At 47.4% G+C, this 21,994-nt stretch overlaps 1 protein-coding gene and 1 pseudogene across 1 annotated transcript in view; one reads left to right on the top strand and one right to left on the bottom strand.

Annotated features, from left to right (window-relative positions):
- Window positions 1-21,994, top strand: part of NPR2 (natriuretic peptide receptor 2) — a 265,799-nt gene that overhangs the window by 103,837 nt on the left and 139,968 nt on the right. The window contains exons 6-10 of the mRNA XM_075844429.1: window positions 8,476-8,608; window positions 8,881-8,965; window positions 9,207-9,327; window positions 12,818-12,892; window positions 13,980-14,057. Coding sequence (XP_075700544.1) covers window positions 8,476-8,608; window positions 8,881-8,965; window positions 9,207-9,327; window positions 12,818-12,892; window positions 13,980-14,057 — 492 coding nt within the window. The remainder of the gene's footprint in view (window positions 1-8,475; window positions 8,609-8,880; window positions 8,966-9,206; window positions 9,328-12,817; window positions 12,893-13,979; window positions 14,058-21,994) is intronic.
- On the bottom strand, window positions 624-8,372 carry LOC142665202 (uncharacterized; annotated as a pseudogene).

Genomic DNA, 21,994 nt, shown 5'->3' with positions numbered 1-21,994 from the left:
CGAAGCTGTGCCTGGCAGATCCTTTACACTACCTCTGCCTCTAACTCTTCCTCTGACTCTTCCTCTTTCTCTGCCTCTTCCCTCTTCCTCTGTCTCTTCCTATTTCTCTTCCTCTGCCTCTTCCTCTGCCTCTTCCTCTGCCTCTTCCTCTGCCTCTACTTCTTCCTCTGCTTTTTCTTCTACCTCTGCCTCTTCCTCTGCCTATTTCTCTGCCTCTTCCTCTGCTTCTTCTTGTTTCTCTTCCTCTGCCTCTTCCTCTTTCTCTTCCTCTGCCTCTTCCTCTGCTTCTTCCCCTGCCTCTTCCTCTACCTCTGCCTCTAACTCTTCCTTTGACTCTTCCTCTTTTTCTGCCTCTTCCTCTTTCTCTTGCTCTGCCTCTTCCTCTGCCTCTTTCTATTTATCTTCATCTGCCTCATCCTCTCCCTCTACCTCTGGCTCTTCCTCTGCCTCTTCCTCTTTCTTTGCCTCTTCCTATTTCTCTTCTTCTACCTCTTCCTCTGCATTTTCCTCTCTCTCTCTGCCTCTTCCTCTGCCTCTTCCTCGGCCTCTTCCTCGGCCTCTGCCTCTTCTTCTTACACTTCCTTGGCCTCTTAATCTTGCTCTGCCTCTTCCTCTATCTGTTCCTATGCCACTTTATCTTCCTCAGTCTCTTCCTCTGCCTCTTCCTCTTTCTCTTTCTCTTTCTCTTCCTCTTTCTTGTCCTCTGCCTCTTACTCTTCCTCGGCCTCTTCCTCGGCCTCTGCCTCCTCCTCTTCAACTGTCTCTTCCTCTGCCTTGGCCTCTTCCTCTTCCTTTATATCTTCCTCTGCTTCTTCCTCTGCCTCTTCCTCTTCTTCTTCCTCTGCCTTTTCCTCTGCCTCTTGCACTGCCTTTTCCTCGGCCTCTTCCTCTTTCTCTTCCTCTGCCTCTTCCTCTTTCTCTTCCTCCTCCTCTTCAACTGTCTCTTCCTCTGCCTCGGCCTCTTCCTCTTCCTTTATCTCTTTCTCTGCTTTTTCCTATGCCTCTTCCTCTTTCTCTTCCACTGCCTCTTCCTCTTCCACTGCCTCTTCCTCTGCCTTTCCCTCTGTCTCTTCCTCTTTCTCTGTCCTTTCCTTTGCCTCTGCCACTTCTGCTTCCACAGCCTCGGCCTCTTCCTCTGCCTGTTCCTTTTGCTCTTCCTCTGCTTCTTCCTCTTTCTCTACCTCGGTCTCAGCCTCTTCCTCTTCCTCTGTCTCTTCCTTTTTCTTTCTCTTGTCTCTTCCTCTTCCTCTGCCTTTTCCTCTTTCTCTGCCTCTGCCTCTTCCTTTTTCTTTTTCTCTGTCTCTACCTCTGCCTCTTCCTCTGCCTCTTCCTCTGCCTCTTCATTTTTCTCTGCCTCTTGCTCTGCCTCTTTCTCTTCCTCTGCTTCTTCCTATTTCTCTATCTCTGCCTCATCCTCTGCCTCTTCCTTTGCCTATTTCTCTTTCTCTTGCTTTGCCTCTTCCTCTGCCTATTTCTCTTTCTCTTGCTTTGCCTCTTCCTCTTTCTCTTCATCTGCCTCTTCCGCTGCCTCTTCCTCTTTGTTTCCTCTGCCTCGGCCTCTTCCTCTGCCTCTTCCTCTTTCTCTTTCTCTTCCTCTTACTCTTTCTCGGCCTCTTCCTCTTCAACTGTCTTTTACTCTGCCTTGGCCTCTTCCTTTGCCTCTTCCTTTATCTCTTCCTCTGCTTCTTCCTCTGCCTCATCCTTGGCCTCTTTTTCTTTCTCTGCCTCTTCCTCTGCCTCTTCCTCTGCCTCTTCCTCTGCCTCTTCCTTGGCCTCTTCTTCTTTCCCTGCCTCTTCCTCAGCCTCTTCCTCTGCCTCTTCCTATGTCTCCACCTCTGCCTCTTCCTCTGTCTCTTCCTTGGCCTCTTCCTCTGCTTCTTCTTTCTCTGCCTCTTCCTCTGTCTCTTCCTCTGCTTCTTCTTTCTCTGCCTCTTCCTCTGCTTCTTCTTTCTCTGCCTCTTCCTCTATCTCGTCCTCTGCCTCTTCCTTTTTCTCTTCCTCTGCCTCTTCCCGTGCCTCTTCCTCTAACTCTGCCTCTACCTCTGCTTCTTCCTCTGCCTCTACCTCTGCCTCTTCCTCTAGCTCTGCTTCTTCCTCTTTCTCTTTCTCTTCCTCTCCCTCTGCCTTTTCCTCTAGCTCTGCCTCTTTCTCTTCCTCTTCCTCTGCCTCTTCCTCTTCCTTTTTCTCATCCTCTGCCTCTTGCTTTTTATCTTCCTCTGCCTCTTTCTCTACTTCTTCCTCTGCCTCTTCCTCTCCTTTTTTCTCTTCCTCTACCTCTGCCTCTTCCTTTTCCTCTTCCTCTGCCTCTTTCTATGTCTCTTCCTCTGCCTCTGCTTCTTCCTCTGCCTCTTCCTTTTTCTCTTCCTCTGCCTCTTCCTCTGTCTCTTCCTCTGTATCTGCCTCTGTCTCTGCCTCTTCCTCTGCCTGTTCCTATGCCTGTTCCTTTATCTTTTCCTCTGCCTCTTCCTCTACCTCTGCCTCTTCATTTTTCTCTTCCACTGCCTCTTACTCTGTCTCTTCCTTTTCTCCTCCTCTGCCTCTTCCTATTTCTCTTCCTCTGTCTCTTCCTTTTCTCCTCCTCTGTCTCTTCCTCTGTCTCTTCCTCTGCCGCTTCCTTTTTCTCTTCCTCTGTCTCTTCCTTTTCTCTTCCTCTGCCTCGTCCTCTTCCTCTTTCTCTTCCTCTGCCTCACCCTTTTTATCTTCCTCTGCCTCTTCCTCTGCTTCTTCCTCTGCCTCTTCCTCTACCTCTGCCTCTGCCTCTTCCTTTTTCTCTTCCTCTGCCTCTTCCATTTTCTCTTCCTCTGCCTCTTCCTCTGCTTATTTTTCTGCTTTTTCCTCTGCCTCCTCCTCTGCCTCTTCCTCTGCTTCTTCCTCTGCCTTTTCTTCCTCTGCCTCTTCCTCTTTTTCTGCCTCTGCCTCTTCCTCTGCCTCTTCCTCTTCCTCTGCCTCTTTCTCTGCCTCTTTCTCTGCCTCTTTCTCTGCCTCTTTCTCTGCCTCTTTCTCTGCCTCTTTCTCTGCCTCCTCCTCTGCCTCTTCCTCTGCTTCTTCCTCTGCCTTTTCTTCCTCTGCCTCTTCCTCTGCCTCTTCCTCTGCCTCTTCCTCTTCCTCTGCCTCTTTCTCTGCCTCTTTCTCTGCCTCTTTCTCTGCCTCTTCCTCTACCTCTTCCTCTGCCAGTGCAGCGTCAACTATGTGATTTAGACCACGCCATTCCAGTGAGGGGGGAATGAGGGGCAGGTTTGGGAAGGATTCAGAAATCAAGGGGTTATTTTTTTTTTGTATTTTTTACATTCCGTTCTTCTGATAAGAGTGCCTCCACCGCACCATCACTACAACCAACACCATCTGCTCCCACTCAGCACCGCACCGCCCCTCCCCTGAGTTTATGTGTGTCTGATCTCCTTCAGGATTATTATTCTTCAATACATGAATAATTGTAAACAGGAGAAATAAGACCCCCCCCCCGACCCACCCCTCACGACACCCCAGAAAGTGTCATCAGTCACCGATGCAACCATTCCTGTATATTAATGGCAGCCTGCGGGGACTGTCCCTCCTTATTGGCTGCCCCTTTGGATATCTGTAGAATAGTTTTTCTGCTTCTGGAAATAACACAATATAGAAGATTAATAAACATGTTGTATAAATTTCAAAGCAACAGTTTACACTGAACGAATAAAACACGAGGAGCGGGGACAGACCCCCAACAATCAATGACCAGCGACATCAGCAGCAACAACAGGAATAGTCCGTTTTTCACCCACTACCAGTTATACCCACCGTCAGATGTAGTTACTGACTGCGCCGCCCATCATTAGTAATGTGATTGCTATGGAAACGCCTGATTCACCTGCTTTCTATACGTCAGTCTGATGCTCAATACTAGGACTGTGAACAGCGTGTATGACCGGGGAGACTATTATGGGGAATAGGAACTTCTTCCTGATGAGAAAACATCACAACCAATGTCTCCGCCACAAAAGTTCTAATCTGTGTGGGACCTTCTCTGTCCTCCTCCAGACCCCTCTGTCCCCCTCCAGACCACTCTGTCCCCCTCCAGACCACTCTGTCCCCCTCCAGACCACTCTGTCCCCCTCCAGACCCATCTGTCCCCCTCCAGACCCATCTGTCCCCCTCCAGACACATCTGTCCCCCTCCAGACACATCTGTCCCCCTCCAGACTCTTCTGTCCCCCTCCAGACCCTTTTGTCCCCCTCCAGACCATTCTGTCCCCCTCCATACCATTCTGTCCCCCTCCAGACCATTCTGTCCCCCTCCAGACACATCTGTCCCCCTCCATATCTGTATCCCTCCTGACCCTTCTGTATCCCTCCTGACCCTTCCATCTCCTTCCAGACCCATCTGTTCCCCACCAGACCCATCTGTCACCCTCCAGTCCCTTCTGTATCCCTCCTGACCCTTCCATCTCCTTCCAGACCCATGTGTTCCCCTCCAGACCCATCTGTCACCCTCCAGACCCTTCTGTATCCCTCCTGACCCGTCCATCTCCTTCCAGACCCATCTGTTCCCCTCCAGACCCATCTGTTCCCCTCCTGACCCATCTGTCACCCTCCCGACCCTTCTGTATCCCTCCCGACCCTTCTATCTCCTTCATGACCCATTTGTTCTCCTCCAGACCCATCCGTCCCCCTCTAAACACTTCTGTTTCCCTCCAGACCATTCTGTCCCCCTCGAGACCCGTCTGTCCACCTCCAGACCCTTCTGTCCCTCTCCAGGCACTTCTGTTTCCTTCCAGACCCTTCTGTCTCCCTCCAGACCCCTCTATCCCCCTCCAGACCCTTCTGTCCCCCTCCAGACTTTTTTCTCCCCCTTCAGAACCTTATGTCCCCTCCAGACCCATCTGTCCCCCTCCAGTTCTTCTGTCTCCCTCCAGATCCTTCTGTCCCCCTCAAGACCTATCTGTCCCCCTCTAAACCCTTCAGTCTCCCTCCAGACACTTCTGTCCCCCTTCAGACCCTTCTGTCCCCCTCCAGACACTTTTGTCTACCTCCAAAATCCCTCTGTCCCCCTCCAGACACTACTGTCCCCCTCCAGACCCTTATGTCTCCCTCCAGACACTTCTGTCCCCCTCCAGACACTTCTGTCCCCCTCCAGACACTTCTGTCCCCTTCTAGACCCATCTGCCCCCTCCAGACGCTTCTGTCTCCCTCTAGACCCATTTGTCCCCCACCAGACACTACTGTCCCCCTCCAGACACTACTGTCCCCCTCTAGACACTACTGTCCCCCTCCAGACACTACTGTCCCCCTCCAGATCCTAATGTCTCCCTCCAGACCCTTCTGTCCCTCTCCAGACACTTCTGTCCCCCTCCAGACCCCTCTGTCCCCCTCCAGACCCTTCTGTCCCCCTCCAGACTTTTTTATCCCCCTTCAGAACCTTATGTTCCCTCCAGACTCATCTGTCCCCCTCAAGGCCTATCTGTCCCCCTCCAAAGCCTTCAGTCTCCCTCCAGACACTTCTGTCCCCCCTTCAGACCCTTCTGTCCCCCTCCAGACACTTTTGTCTACCTCCAAAATCCCTCTGTCTCCCTCCAGACACTACTGTCCCCCTCCAGACACTACTGTCCCCCTCCAGACCCTTATGTCTCCCTCCAGACCCTTCTGTCCCACTCCAGATCCATCTGTCCCTCTCCAGGCCCATTTGTCCACCTCCAGACCCTTCTGTCCCCCTCCAAACACTTCTGTTTCCCTCCAGACCCTTCTGTCCCCCTCTAGACCCATCTGCCCCCTCCAGACGCTTCTGTCTCCCTCTGGACCCATTTGTCCCCCACCAGACCATTTTGTCCCCCTCCAGACCCTTCTGTCCCCCTCCAAACCCTTCTGTCCCTCTCCAGACCCTTCTGTCCCCCTCTAGACCCATCTGTCCCTCTCCAGACCCTTACGTCCCCCTCTAGACCCATCTGTCCCCCCCAGACCCTTCTGTCTCCCTCCAGACACTTTTGTCTCCCTCCAGACCCCTCTGTCTCCCTCGAGACCAATCTGTCTCCCTCGAGACCCCTCTGTCCCCCTCCAGACCCCTCTGTCCCCCTCCAGACCCTTCTGTCCCCCTCTAGACCCATCTGTCCCCCCCAAACCCTTCTGTCTCCCTCCAGACAATTTTGTCTCCCTCCAGACCCCTGTGTCTCCCTCGAGACCCCTCTGTCACCCTCCAGACCCTTCTGTCCCCCTCCAGCCACTTCTGTCTCCCTCCAGACCCTTCCACACCCTTCTGTCTCCCTCCAGACCCTTCTGTCCCCTTTCAGACCCTTCAGTTTCCCTGGTGGTCTAGGGCAGAGATAGGGGTAATTCCAGTATCCCTGCTCGTCTTGGGCAGTGATAGGGTTTAGTGTATCCCTGGTGGTCGTGGGCAGAGATAAGCATTAATGTCGGTATCCCTGGTGGTCCTGGGCAGAAGTAGGGGTTAATGTCAGTAACCCTGCTGGTACTGGGCAGAGATAGGGGTTAATGTCAGTATCCCTGGTGGTCCTGGGCAGAGAAGGGTTAATGTCAATATCCCTGGTGGTCCTGGGCAGAGATAGGGGTTAATGTCAATATCCCTGGTGGTTGTGGGCAGAGATAGAGGTTAATGTCAGTATCCCAGGTGGTCCTGGGCAGAGATAGAGGTTAATGTCAATATTCCTGGTGGTCCTGGGCAGAGATAGAGGTTAATGTCAGTATCCCTGGTGGTCCTGGGAAGAGACAGGGGTAAATGTCAGTGTTCCTGGTGGTCTAGGGCAGAGATAGAGGTTAATGTCAGTATCCCTTGTGGTCCTGGGCAGAGATAGAAGTTAATGTCAGTATTCCTGGTGGTCCTGGGCAGAGATAGAGGTTATTGTCAGTATCCCTGGTGTTTTAGGGCAGAGAAGTGTTAATGTCAGTATCTGTCGTGGTCCTGGGCAGAGATAGGGGTTAATGTCAGTATCCCTGGTGGTCCTGGGAAGAGATAGGGGTAAATTTCAGTGTTCCTGGTGGTGTAGGGCCGAGATAGGGGTTAATGTCAGCATTTCTGGTGGTCCTGGGCAGAGATAGGGGTTAATGTCAGTATCCCTGGTGGTCGTGGGCAGAGATAGGGGTTAATGTCAGTATCTCAGGTGGTCCTGGGCAGAGATAGAGGTTAATGTCAATATTCCTGGTGGTCCTGGGCAGAGATAGAGGTTAATGTCAGTATCCCTGGTGGTCTAGGGCAGAGAAGCATTAATGTCAGTATCCGTGGTGGTCCTGGGCAGAGATAGGGGTTAATGTCAATATTCCTGGTGGTCCTGGGCAGAGATAGAGGTTAATGTCAGTATCCGTGGTGGTCCTGGGCAGAGATAGGGGTTAATGTCAGTATCCCTGGTGGTCCTGGGAAGAGACAGGGGTAAATGCCAGTGTTCCTGGTGATCTAGGGCAGAGATAGAGGTTAATGTTAGTATCCCTTGTGGTCCTGGGCAGAGATAGAGGTTAATGTCAGTATCCCTGGTGTTTTAGGGCAGAGAAGTGTTAATGTCAGTATCTGTCGTGGTCCTGGGCAGAGATAGGGGTTAATGTCAGTATCCCTGGTGGTCCTGGGAAGAGATAGGGGTAAATTTCAGTGTTCCTGGTGGTGTAGGGCCGAGATAGGGGTTAATGTCAACATTTCTGGTGGTCCTGGACAGAGATAGGGGTTAATGTCAGTATCCCTGGTGTTTTAGGACAGAGAAGTGTTAATGTCAGTATCTGTGGTGGTCCTGATCAGAGATAGGGGTTAATGTCAGTATCCCTGGTGGTCCTGGGAAGAGATAGGGGTACATTTCAGTGTTCCTGGTGGTGTAGGCCCAAGATAGGGGTTAATGTCAACATTTCTGGTGGTCCTGGACAGAGATGGGGGTTAATGTAAGTATCCCTGGTGATCCTGGGCAGAGATAGGTGTTAATGTCAGCATTTCTGGTGGTCTAGGGCAGAGATAGGGGATAATGTCAGTATCCCTGGTGGTCCTGGGGAGAGATAGGGGTTAATGTCACTATCCCTGGTGGTTCTGGGCAGCAATAGGAGTTCCTACCTGGGGTCCAGTATAACTTACCCCTGCATTGCTCCAGCATTGTCCCTGATCATTTTGCTTCCTGCTCCCTCCCTCCCTGCACTGTTCGTAGTGATCATAGTGATTGTAGTGATTATAGTGATCGTAGTGATCATAGATGGTGGATTAGAGAGGACTGCAGGACTTTACCTCATAATGTAGTTATGGAGGGTGGGGTTCAGGACGGGGAATGCACTACTCTCTAAAGATACAATATTTACTCCGGGAACCATTGTTGAAGACTTCGTGGTTGAGGTCAGGTTTTACTTTTGAGCCCCCCACCATTTGGCAGTTTTGTGGGTGCTGAATGATTTACCTCGCTGCAGGACGTTATGTCTCATGCTGCTGGAATCTTCCGCCTTCTACCGGTTGTGTCCACAACCGCTCACCACATCAGAGTCACTAACCATGTTCTCCGTGTCACGGTTTCCTTCTTTCCTCTAGGTTGTCGGGCATTATGACGGGATAACAAAGCAAATTAACTGGACGGGCACCCCAATCCTATGGCTGAAGGGCTCCCCGCCCTCGGACAGCCCTCCCTGTGTATTTGATACTAATGAACCATCGTGTGTGAAGAGTAAGTGACCATCCCCTCGCCTTTTCTCCTGGGGGAGCGGGAGACTCGCCTCGGCCATGATTGCCCTGTATGGGGTCATACATCTGTATGCCTCCATCTTCGTCCACACGCCCCATATTATATTATTGTCATATTCGTATAACCGTGGGGTACTGCAATTCTGCTGATCGGGGAGGGGAGAGGGAGGGGGAGGGTAGGGGTTCTGTACTTTGTTTTGTAAAATATATATTTTGACTATAAATGAACGTCTCTCCTCACCGTTCTCTCTTCAGCGCCTCTCTCGACGCTCGCCATGGTGGCTCTGGGCGCAGGACTCACACTGCTGATCTTTGGCATGGCGAGTATTCTCATTATGAGGTGAGTTCTTAGGGTGCAGGTCAGTGCCTCATCCACACGGACCCAGATTTAGGGCATTTGCCGAAGTCATATGTAGCCTGGGCCTTATACCAAATAGTCACGTGGTATAATGGAAGCAATGTTACAGCGTATGAGGGGGAGGGGCCATGTATAGAGGAGGAGGGAGGGGTCTTACTGTATACTGGGAGGAGTTATACTACCTTGGTAGGTGGGTTCATTGCTGTTTTCTGTCTGTCCACAGGAAGCTGATGTTGGAGAAGGAATTGGCCAGCATGTTGTGGAGGATCCGCTGGGAAGAGCTGCAATTTGGGAATTCGGACAAATACCATAAATGTGCCGGGAGCCGTCTAACCCTATCATTAGTGAGGAACCTCATACCTCAATTATCACCCCCATATAGTGCCTGATTCCAAACATAATTCTGTGTGACTCCTCCCTATAACTCATACCTGACTGTCCCAAAATAAGGGCAGAGCAGACAATCTACTTCACAGGCTACTGGCCAATACCACTAGGGGGAGTTTACTGCATATGTATTTATATTGCTCTTATTAAACATAGTAGGAGCTGTATATATCTGTATGTAGTGAGCTCCCCTAGTGGTGACTGCAGGCAGCAGAATGTTAGCATGTAACTCTATGGGAGCTGTATATATCTGTATGTAGTGAGCTTCCCCTAGTGGTGACTGCAGGTAGCAGAATGTTATCATGTAAGTCTATGGGAGCTGTATATATCTGTATGTAGTGAGCTCCCCTAGTGGTGACTGCAGGCAGCAGAATGTTATCATGTAACTCTATGGGAGCTGTATATATCTGTATGTAGTGAGCTTCCCCTAGTTGTGTCTGCAGGTAGCAGAATGTTATCATGTAACTCTAAGGGAGCTGTATATATCTGTATGTAGTGAGCTCCCCTAGTGGTGGCTGCAGGCAGCAGAATGTTATCATGTAACTCTATGGGAGCTGTATATATCTGTGTTTAGTGAGCTTCCCCTAGTGGTGACTGCAGGTAGCAGAATGTTATCATGTAACTCTATGGGAGCTATATATATCTGTATGTAGTGAGCTCCCCTAGTAGTGGCTGCAGGCAGCAGAATGTTATCATGTAACTCTATGGGAGCTGTATATATCTGTATGTAGTGAGCTCCCCCTAGTGGTGACTGCAGGCAGCAGAATGTTATCATGTAACTCTATGGGAGCTGTATATATCTGTATGTAATGAGCTCCCCTAGTGGTGGCTGCAGGCAGCAGAATGTTATCATGTAACTCTATGGGAGCTGTATATATCTGTATGTAGTGAGCTCCCCCTAGTGGTGACTGCAGGCAGCAGAATGTGATCATGTAACTCTATGGGAGCTGTATATATCTGTATGTAGTGAGTTCTCCCTAGTAGTGGCGACAAGCAGTAGAATGTTATCATATAACTCTATGGGAACTGTATATATCTGTATGTAGGGAGCTCCCCTAGTGAGGCCTGCAGGCAGTAGAATGTTATCATGTAACTCTATGGGAGCTGTATATATCTGTATGTAGTGAGCTCCCCTAGTGGTGGCTGCAGGCAAGAGAATGTTATCATGTAACTCTATGGGAGCTGTATATATTTGTAAGTAGTGAGCTCCCCTAGTGGTGGCTGCAGGCAGCAGACTGTTATCATGTAACTATATGGGAGCTGTATATATCTGTAAGTAGTGAGCTCCCCTAGTGGTGGCTGCAGGCAGCAGAATGTTATCATGTAACTCTATGGGAGCTGTATATATCTGTATGTAGTGAGCTCCCGCTAGTGGTGGCTGCAGGCAGCAGAATGTTATCATGTAACTCTATGGCAGCTGTATATATCTGTATGTAGTAATCTCCCCCTAGTGGTGGCTGCAGGTAGCAGAATGTTATCATGTAACTCTATGGGAGCTGTATATATCTGTATGTAGTGAGCTCCCTCTAGTGGAGTCTGCAGGCAGCAGAATGTTATCATATAACTCTATGGGAGCTGTATATATCTGTATGTAGTAATCTCCCCCTAGTGGTGGCTGCAGGTAGCAGAATGTTATCATATAACTCTATGGGAGCTGTATATATCTGTATGTAGTGAGCTCCCTCTAGTGGTGACTGCAGGCAGCAGAATGTGATCATGTAACTCTATGGGAGCTGTATATATCTGTATGTAGTGAGCTCCCCCTAGTGGTGGCTGCAGGCAGTAGAATGTTATCATGTAAGTCTATGGGAGCTGTATATATATATCTGTATGTAGTGAGCTCCCCTAGTGGTGGCTGCAGGTAGCAGAATGTTATCATATATCTCTATGGGAGCTGTATATATCTGTATGTAGTGAGCTCCCCTAGTGGTGGCTGCAGGAAGCAGAATGTTATCATATATCTCTATGGGAGCTGTATATATCTGTATGTAGTGAGCTCCCCCTAGTGGTGGCTGCAGGCAGCAGAATGTTATCATGTAACTCTATTGGAACTTTATATATCTGTATGTAGTGAGCTCCCCCTAGTGGTAACTGCAGGCAGCAGCATGTTATTATGTAACTCTATGGAAGATGTATATATCTGTATGTAGGGAGCTCCCTCTAGTGGTGACTGCAGGCAGCAGAATTTAATCATGTAACTCTATGGGAGATGTATATACCTGTGTACAGGTTATAATTTAGGGCCACATCATGTCTGACCGCTCATAAGATAACGTGGCCCCTGACTGTGTACAGTTTATCATATAGGGCCACGTCATGTCTGACCGCTCAGTAGATACTGTGGCCTCTTACTGTGTACAGTTTATCATATGGGGCCACGTCATGTCTGACCTCTCATTAGATACTGTGGCCTCTGACTGTGTACAGTTTATCATATAGGGCCACGTCATGTCTGACCGCTCATTAGATACTGTGGCCTCTGACTGTGTACAGTTTATCATATAGGGCCACGTCATGTCTGACCGCTCATTAGATACTGTGGCCTCTGACTGTGTACAGTTTATCATATAGGGCCACGTCATGTCTGACCGCTCATTAGATACTGTGGCCTCTGACTGTGTACAGTTTATCATATAGGGCCACGTCATGTCTGACCGCTCATTAGATACTGTGGCCTCTGACTGTGTACAGTTTATCATATAGGGCCACGTCATGTCTGACCGCTCATTAGATACTGTGGCCTCTGACTGTGTACAGTTTATCATATAGGGCCACGTCATGTCTGACCGCTCATTAGATACTGTGGCCTCTGACTGTGTACAGTTTATCATATAGGGCCACGTCATGTCTGACCGCTCATTAGATACTGTGGCCTCTGACTTTGTACAGTTTATCATATAGGGCCACGTCATGTCTGACCGCTCATTAGATACTGTGGCCTCTGACTGTGTACAGTTTATCATATAGGGCCACGTCATGTCTGACCGCTCATTAGATACTGTGGCCTCTGACTGTGTACAGTTTATCATATAGGGCCACGTCATGTCTGACCGCTCATTAGATACTGTGGCCTCTGACTGTGTACAGTTTATCATATAGGGCCACGTCATGTCTGACCGCTCATTAGATACTGTGGCCTCTGACTGTGTACAGTTTATTATATAGGGCCACGTCATGTCTGACCGCTCATTAGATACAGTGGCCCCTGGCTGTGTACAGGTTCTCATATAGGGCCACATCATGTCTGACCGCTCATTAGATACTGTGGCCCCTGGCTGTGTAGAGGTTATCACATAGGGCCACATCATGTCTGACCGCTCATTAGATACTGTGGCCCCTAGCTGTGTACAGGTTATCACATAGGGCCACCTCATGTCTGACCGCTCATTCTTTCTCTGGTGACCTGTACCACTTTCCCTTGTATGTGACTGTCTCGCTTCGTCCTAGAGAGGCTCAAGTTATGGCTCCCTGATGACCGCTCATGGGAAATACCAAATCTTCGCCAACACAGGACACTTCAAGGTGATCACTCTCTAAGTCATTCCCGCAGGTCTCATCCTCCTCCAGTTCTCTAATCCACTCTCTACCTCCCACTCTCACTTTATGATTTCTCTGTCTCTCCTATCAATCTGTTCCTTCCTCTGTCTCTGTGTATGTCTCTATAATCTCTCTGTCTCTATTTCTATCATTCCTGACTTTCTCTCTCTCTCTGTCTCTCCTGACCTTCTATAGGACATCTCTCTCATCTGTCTCTCTATTTCTATCATTCCTAACTTTCTCTCTCTCTCTCTCTCTCTCTGTCTGTCTCTCCTGACCTTCTATAGGACATCTCTCTCATCTGTCTCTCTATTTCTATCATTCCTGACTTTCTCTCTCTCTCTCTCTGTCTCTCCTGACCTTCTATAGGACATCTCTCTCATCTGTCTCTCTATTTCTATCATTCCTGACTTTCTCTCTCTCTCTCTGTCTCTCCTGACCTTCTATAGGACATCTCTCTCATCTGTCTCTCTATTTCTATCATTCCTGACTTTCTCTCTCTGTCTGTCTCTCCTGAACTTCTATAGGACATCTCTCTCATCTGTCTCTCTATTTCTATCATTCCTGACTTTCTCTCTCTCTCTCTCTCTGTCTCTCCTGACCTTCTATAGGACATCTCTCTCATCTGTCTCTCTATTTCTATCATTCCTGACTTTCTCTCTCTCTCTCTCTCTGTCTGTCTGTCTCTCCTGAACTTCTATAGGACATCTCTCTCATCTGTTTCTCTATTTCTATCATTCCTGACTCTCTCTCGATCTCTCCTGATTTTGTTTTCTTCATCGTCCCATCTCTCTCTCTCTCGCCTGTCTCTTTCTATAATTCCTGAGACTCCGACGTTATCTCTTTGTCTCTCCTCACTCTCTCCTGACGTTCTGTCTCTTCTATCTCTGTCCCTTCTTACTTTTGTCATCTCTTTCGCCGGCCTTTTTGCTGTCTCTGGTCTCATGACTATTTTTCTCTCTCCATCTTGTCTCTATCATGTCTGACTCTTCTTCTCCTTGGTCACGTCAGTCTTGTGGTCTCACGCTCCTGGTGTCTCACGGTCTCTTGTGTGGTCTTCATTGTCTTTCAGGGTAATGTCGTTGCCATCAAACATGTGAATAAGAAACGTATTGAACTGACCAGACAGGTCCTATTCGAGCTGAAACATGTAAGTATGATGTCATCAGGGTGACATCACGCATTTATGAGATGGTTGGGGGATATCGTCTGTAGAAATGACCAGATTGCTTGGAAATGAGGTTTAATGTGGATAAATGTAAAGTTCTGCATCTGGGAGTAATAATCTGCAGGCATCATATGTCCAATACTGGGAGAGTGACTTGTAGAGAAGGATCTGGGTGGACTTGTAAATCATAGACTACAGCACAATGTCAGTCAGCTGCTTGTAAGGCCAGCAGGATATTGTCGTGTATTATAAAAGGCATGGACTCCGGGGACGGGGATATAATATTACCACTTTAAAAAGCCTAAGGGCTGATTCAGACGACCGTGGCGTTTTTGCGCACACAAAACACGTGGCGTTTTGCCTGCGCAAAAGCCACTTACCTGCTCCGTGAGGCAGCAGCATATGATGCGCGGCTGCGTGGTTTTCGCGCAGCCGCCATCATTATGACACGCCATTCGGATGTTTGTAAACAGAAAAGCACGTGGTGCTTTTCTGTTTACATTCATCCTTTTGACAGCTCTTGCGCGAAACAGGCAGTTCGCACGGAAGTGCTTCCGTGCGACCTGCGTGGTTTTCACGCATCCATTGACTTCAATGGGTGCGTGATGCGCGAAATATTGAACGTGTCGCGCTTTTTACGCAGCGGACAAACGCTGCGCAAAAAGTACGGACTGTCTGTACTGGCCCATAGACTTCTATTGGTCCATGCGTGCCGCGTGAAAACCACGTGGCCTGCATGGACGCAATTCACGTTCGTGTGAATCCGCCCTTAGTGCCGCTTCATCTACAATATACAGTTCAGTTCTGGACTCGGGGACAGGGATATAATATTACCTCTTTATAAAGCATTAGTGACCCCTCATCTACAATATACAGGTCAGTTCTGGACTCGGGGGGGGGGGGGATATAATATTACCTCTTTATAAAGCATTAGTGCCGCCTCATCTACAATATACAGTTCAGTTCTGGACTCGGGGACAGGGATATAATATTACCTCTTTATAAAGCATTAGTGACCCCTCATCTACAATATACAGGTCAGTTCTGGGCTCGGGGGGGGGGGATATAATATTACCTCTATATAAAGCATTAGTGCCGCCTCATCTACAATATACAGGTCAGTTCTGGGCTCGGGGGGGGGGGGATATAATATTACCTCTATATAAAGCATTAGTGCCGCCTCATCTACAATATACAGGTCAGTTCTGGACTCGGGGGGGGGGGGATATAATATTACCTCTATATAAAGCATTAGTGCCGCCTCATCTACAATATACAGTTCAGTTCTGGACTCGGGGGGGGGGGGGGGATATAATATTACCTCTATATAAAGCATTAGTGACCCCTCATCTACAATATACAGTTCAGTTCTGGACTCGGGGGACAGGGATATAATATTACCTCTATATAAAGCATTAGTGACCCCTCATCTACAATATACAGTTCAGTTCTGGACTCAGGGGGGGGGGGATATAATATTACCTCTATACAAAGCATTAGTGCCGCCTCATCTACAATATATAGTTCAGTTCTGGACTCGGGTGGGGGGATATAATATTACCTCTATATAAAGCATTAGTGACCCCTCATCTACAATATACAGTTCAGTTCTGGACTCGGGGGGGGGGGGGGGGATATAATATTACCTCTATACAAAGCATTAGTGCCGCCTCATCTACAATATACAGGTCAGTTCTGGACTCGGGGACAGGGATATAATATTACCTCTATATAAAGCATTAGTGACCCCTCATCTACAATATACAGTTCAGTTCTGGACTCGGGGGACAGGGATATAATATTACCTCTATATAAAGCATTAGTGACCCCTCATCTACAATATACAGTTCAGTTCTGGACTCAGGGGGGGGGGGATATAATATTACCTCTATATAAAGCATTAGTGACCCCTCATCTACAATATACAGTTCAGTTCTGGACTCAGGGGGGGGGGGATATAATATTACCTCTATATAAAGCATTAGTGCCGCCTCATCTACAATATACAGGTCAGTTCTGGACTCGGGGACAGGGATATAATATTACCTCTATATAAAGCATTAGTGACCCCTCATCTACAATATACAGTTCAGTTCTGGACTCGGGGGACAGGGATATAATATTACCTCTATATAAAGCATTAGTGACCCCTCATCTACAATATACAGTTCAGTTCTGGACTCGGGGGACAGGGATATAATATTACCTCTATATAAAGCATTAGTGCCGCCTCATCTACAATATATAGTTCAGTTCTGGACTCGGGTGGGGGGGGATATAATATTACCTCTATATAAAGCATTAGTGAGGCCTCATCTATAATATACAGTTCAGTTCTGGACTCGGGGGGGGGGGGGGGGGATATAATATTACCTCTTTATAAAGCATTAGTGAGGCCTCATCTACAATATGCCGTTTGGTTCCGGGTCACCCTGGAGCTGGAAAAGATTCAAAGAAGAAAAACGAAGCTGATGAGGAGCCTGAAAAACCTCAGATGAGAAAACATTTACACTATATGTTCAGGTGTCTCAGCCTCACCCATAGCAAACAAGAGCATAAAATCCAGCACACAGCCATGTCATCTCCACAGTAAGACATTACTAGTAGTAAAAGTGGTACTGAAGAGCTCAGTGACTTTACATGTGGCACTGGCATAGAATTCCACCTTTACCACAAGTCAGTTCATAACATTTCTTCTCTGCTAGATCTGCCCCAGTCACCTGTAAGTGCTATTATAATGTGCTAGATCTGCTCCGGTCACCTGTAAGTGCTATTATTATCTGCTAGATCTGCCACAGTCACCTGTAAGTGTTATTATAATGTGCTAGATCTGCCCCGGTCACCTGTAAGTGTTATTATGATCTGCTAGAGCTGCCCGGTCACCTGTAAGTGTTGTTATTATTTGCCAGATCTGCTCTGGTCAACTATAAGTGTTATTATTATCCGATAGATCTGCCCTAGCCACATGTAAGTGTTATTATTATCTGCTAGATCTGCCCCGGTCACCTGTAAGTGTTATTATTATCTGCTAGATCTGACCCAGTCACCAGTAAGTGTTATTATTATCTGCTAGATCTGACCGGATCACTTTTAAGTGTTAGTGTTATCTGCCAGATCTGCTCTGGTAACCTGTAAGTGTTATTATGGTCCGATAGATCTGCCCCGGTCACCTGTAAGTATTATTATCTACTGGATCTGCCCTGGTCACCTGTAAGTGTTGTTGTTATTATTATCTGCTAGATCTGACCCGGTCACCTGTAAGTGTTACTAGTATCTGCTAGATCTTCCCCGGTCACCTGTAAGTGTTATTATTATCTGCTAGATCTGACCCGGTCACCTGTCAGTATTATTATTATATGCTAGATCTGCCCGGTCACCTGTAAGTGTTATTATCTACTAGATCTTCCCCGGACACCTGTAAGTGCTATTATTATCTGCTAGATCTGACCCGGTCACGTGTAAGTGCTATTATTATCTGCTAGATCTGGCCATGTCACCTATAAGTGATATTATTATCTGCTTGATCTGACCCGGTCACCTGTAAGTGTTATTATTATCTACTAGATCTGCCCTGGTCACCTGTAAGAGTTATTATTATCTGCTAGATCTGAGCCGGTCACCTGTCAGTGTTATTATTATATACTAGATCTTCCCCGGTCACATGTATGTGCTTGATCTGCTCCGGTCCCTGTTCTCAGAGCTGGTCTGAGAGGTAGGCGAGGGTGAATCTTGAGTGGTTTGCTTGCTGTCACTCTCTATCATCCAATTAAGCCTCCTATATTACACCCATGGTGCTAGACCTCTTTGCCAGAGATTAACCTTCTGTGGCTCATTTATTCTTTGGCTGCTGTGTGATCTGTTTGTTGCTCCATGTTGTCTGACCCCCAGATACCCTGACCATTCTCTTGTATTCCTATTTTGTACCTCGTTTGATTTATAGTGTTTTGACCTCGGACTGCCTGACTTATCTTGTGTTTCACTGCATTGTACTACTTTACCGCTCTGTTATTACCTCTGCTTGTCTGACTACTCCACCTGTCCGCTCCACCTGTCCACTCCCCCTACCAGTAGCTGCCAGGCGAAAAGACGTTCTCCTTTTCACCTGCAGGATCTCATTATCTTTACATTTTCGTATATTGGCCCTGCCCATGTTCACTGTAAGGTAGCCATGCCACGTCTCATTTAGATTTTCCCTGGTAGGCAGGATGAGTTTGCCACCACTTAGGTGGCAAGTATAAACGACTCAAATTAAACCCCACATGGCTTACACCTTCTGTGAAAGGGGCAATACACGACAAAAAAAGGGCATTTAAAAAATACAAATCTGAGGGTACAGCTGTAGCCTTTGTAAAATATAAAGAGCTTAATAAAATCTGTAAAAAGGTAATAAAATCAGCAAAAATACAAAATGAAAGGCAGGTGGCCAAGGATAGTAAAACAAATCCTAAAAAATTCTTCAAGTATATAAATGCTAAAAAGCCAAGGTCTGAACATGTAGGACCCCTAGATAATGGTAATGGGGAGTTGGTCACAGGGGATCGAGAGAAGGCAGAGTTACTAAATGGGTTCTTTAGCTCTGTATATACAACTGAAGAAAGAGCAGCTGATGTAGCCGGTGCCAGTGCTGAGGAGCTGATGTAGCCGGTGCCAGTGCTGAGGAGCTGATGTAGCCGGTGCCAGTGCTGTTAATATATCAGTTGATATACTGAATTGGATGAATGTAGATATGGTCCAAGCTAAATTAAATAAAATAAATGTGCACAAGGCCCCGGGACCAGATGGGTTACACCCTAGAGTTCTTAAGGAGCTTAGTTCAGTTATTTCTGTCCCCCTTTTCATAATATTCAGAGAATCTCTAGTGACTGGTATAGTGCCAAGGGACTGGCGCAGGGCTAATGTGGTGCCTACTTTCAAAAAGGGCTCTAGGTCTTCCCCGGGTAATTATAGACCAGTAAGCTTAACATCCATCGTGGGGAAAATGTTTGAGGGGCTATTGAGGGACTATATACAGGATTATGTGACAATAAATAGCATTATAAGTGACAGCCAGCACGGTTTTACTAAGGACAGAAGTTGTCAAACTAACCTAATCTGTTTTTATGAAGAGGTGAGCAGAAGCCTAGACAGAGGGGCCGCTGTGGATATAGTGATTATATGAGGGGTGAGCAGAAGCCTAGGCAGAGGGGCCGCTGTGGATATAGTGATTATATGAGGGGTGAGCAGAAGCCTAGACAGAGGGGCCGCTGTGGATATAATGATTATATGAGGGGTGAGCAGAAGCCTAGACAGAGGGGCCGCTGTGGATATAGTGATTATATGAGGGGTGAGCAGAAGCCTAGACAGAGGGGCCGCTGTGGATATAATGATTATATGAGGGGTGAGGAGAAGCCTTGACAGAGAGGTCGCTGTGGATATAATGATTATATGAGGGGTGAGGAGACGCCTAGACAGAGGGGCCGCTGTGGATATAGTGTTTTTGGACTTTGCAAAGGCATTTGACACTGTCCCCCATAGACGTCTAATGGGTAAATTAAGGACTATAGGTTTAGAAAGTATAGTTTGTAATTGGATTGAGAATTGGCTCAAGGACCGTATCCAGAGAGTTGTGGTCAATGATTCCTACTCTGAATGGTCCCCGGTAATAAGTGGTGTACCCCAGGGTTCAGTGCTGGGACCACTATTATTCAACTTATTTATTAATGATATAGAGGAAGGGATTAATAGCACTATTTCTATTTTTGCAGATGACACCAAGCTATGTAATATAGTTCAAACTATGGAAGATGTTCATGAATTACAGGCAGATTTAAACAAACTAAGTGTTTGGGCGTCCACTTGGCAGATGAAGTTTAATGTAGATAAATGTAAAGTTATGCATCTGGGTACCAACAACCTGCATGCATCATATGTCCTAGGGGGCGCTACACTGGCGGATTCACTTGTTGAGAAGGATCTGGGTGTAATTGTAAATCATAAACTCAATAACAGCATGCAGTGTCAATCAGCTGCTTCAAAGGCCAGCAGGATATTGTTGTGTATTAAAAGAGGCATGGACTCGCGAGACAGGGATGTAATATTACCACTTTACAAAGCATTAGTGAGGCCTCATCTAGAATATGCAGTTCAGTTCTGGGCTCCAGTTCATAGAAAGGATGCCCTGGAGTTGGAAAAAATACAAAGAAGAGCAACGAAGCTAATAAGGGGCATGGAGAATTTAAGTTATGAGGAAAGATTGAAAGAATTAAACCTATTTAGCCTTGAAAAAAGACGACTAAGGGGGGACATGATTAACTTATATAAATATATTAATGGCACACAAAAAATATGGTGAAATCCTGTTCCTTGTAAAACCCCCTCAAAAAACAAGGGGGCGCTCCCTTCGTCTGGAGAAAAAAAGGTTCAACCTGCAGAGGCGACAAGCCTTCTTTACTGTGAGAACTGTGAATCTATGGAATAGCCTACCGCAGGAGCTGGTCACAGCAGGGACAGTAGACACCGCAGGAGCTGTCACAGCAGGGACAGTAGACACCGCAGGAGCTGGTCACAGCAGGGACAGTAGATGGCTTTAAAAAAGGGTTAGATAATTTCCTAGAACAAAAAAGTATTAGCTCCTATGTGTAGAAATTTTTCCTTCCCTTTTCCCGTCCCTTGGTTGAACTGGATGGACATGTGTCTTTTTTCAGCCGTACTAACTATGTAACTTGCCTAGTCTGAGAGCTTGCACCAAGTCTGGTTGTGGGTGCACTTTTTGCTGTACTGGTAAAGATGGTGGACATTCCAATGTGGCAAATATCGTGGATATGCCAGTGTGGTAGAGATGGTGGACAAGCCAGTTTGGTAAAGATGGTGGACATGCCAGTGTGGAAAAGATGGTGGACATACCAGTGTGGAATAGATGGTGGACATACTAGTGTGGTGAAGATGGTGGACATACCAGTGTGGTGAAGATGGTGGAAATACCAGTGTGGTGAAGATGGTGGACATACCAGTGTGGTGAAGGTGGTGGACATACCAGTGTGGTGAAGATGGTGGACATACCAGTGTGGTGAAGATGGTGGACATACCAGTGTGGTGAAGATGGTGGACATACCAGTGTGGTAAAGATGGTGGACATAACAGTGTGGTAAAGATGGTGGACAAACCAGTGTGGTAAAGATGGTGGACAAACCAGTGTGGTAATGATGGTGGACAAACCAGTGTGGTAAAGATGGTGGACAAACCAGTGTGGTAATGATGGTGGACAAACCAGTGTGGTAGAGATGGTGGACAAGCCAGTTTGGTAAAGATGGTGGACATGCCAGTGTGGAAAAGATGGTGAACATACCAGTGTGGAATAGATGGTGGACATACCATTGTGGTAAATATGGTGGACATACCATTGTGGTAAAGATAGTGGACACACCAGTGGGGTAAAGATTGTGGACATAACAGTGTGGTAATGATGGTGGACATACCAGTGTGCTAAAGGTGGTGGACAAACCAGTGTGGTAAAGATGGTGGACATAACAGTGTGGTAAAGATGGTGGACAAACCAGTGTGGTAATGATGGTGGACAAATCAGTGTGGTAGAGATGGTGGACAAGCCAGTTTGGTAAAGATGGTGGACATGCCAGTGTGGAAAGATGGTGGACATACCAGTGTGGAATAGATGGTGGACATATCATTGTGGTAAAGATGGTGGACATACCATTGTGCTAAAGGTGATGGACATACCAGTGGGGTAAAGATTGTGGACATAACAGTGTGGTAAAGATGGTGGACATAACAGTGTGGTAATGATGGTAGACAAACCAGTGTGGTAAAGATGGTGGACATAACAGTGTGGTAAAGATGGTGGACATACCAGTGTGGTAAAGATGGTGGACATACCAGTGTGGTAAAGATGGTGGACATACCAGTGTGGTGAAGATGGTGGACAT

The sequence above is a fragment of the Rhinoderma darwinii genome, chromosome 1 (assembly GCF_050947455.1).
Source record: "Rhinoderma darwinii isolate aRhiDar2 chromosome 1, aRhiDar2.hap1, whole genome shotgun sequence".
NCBI lineage: Eukaryota > Metazoa > Chordata > Amphibia > Anura > Rhinodermatidae > Rhinoderma > Rhinoderma darwinii.
The sequence above is the reverse complement of the archived record's forward strand: the minus strand, read 5'-3'. Positions and strand labels throughout refer to the sequence as shown.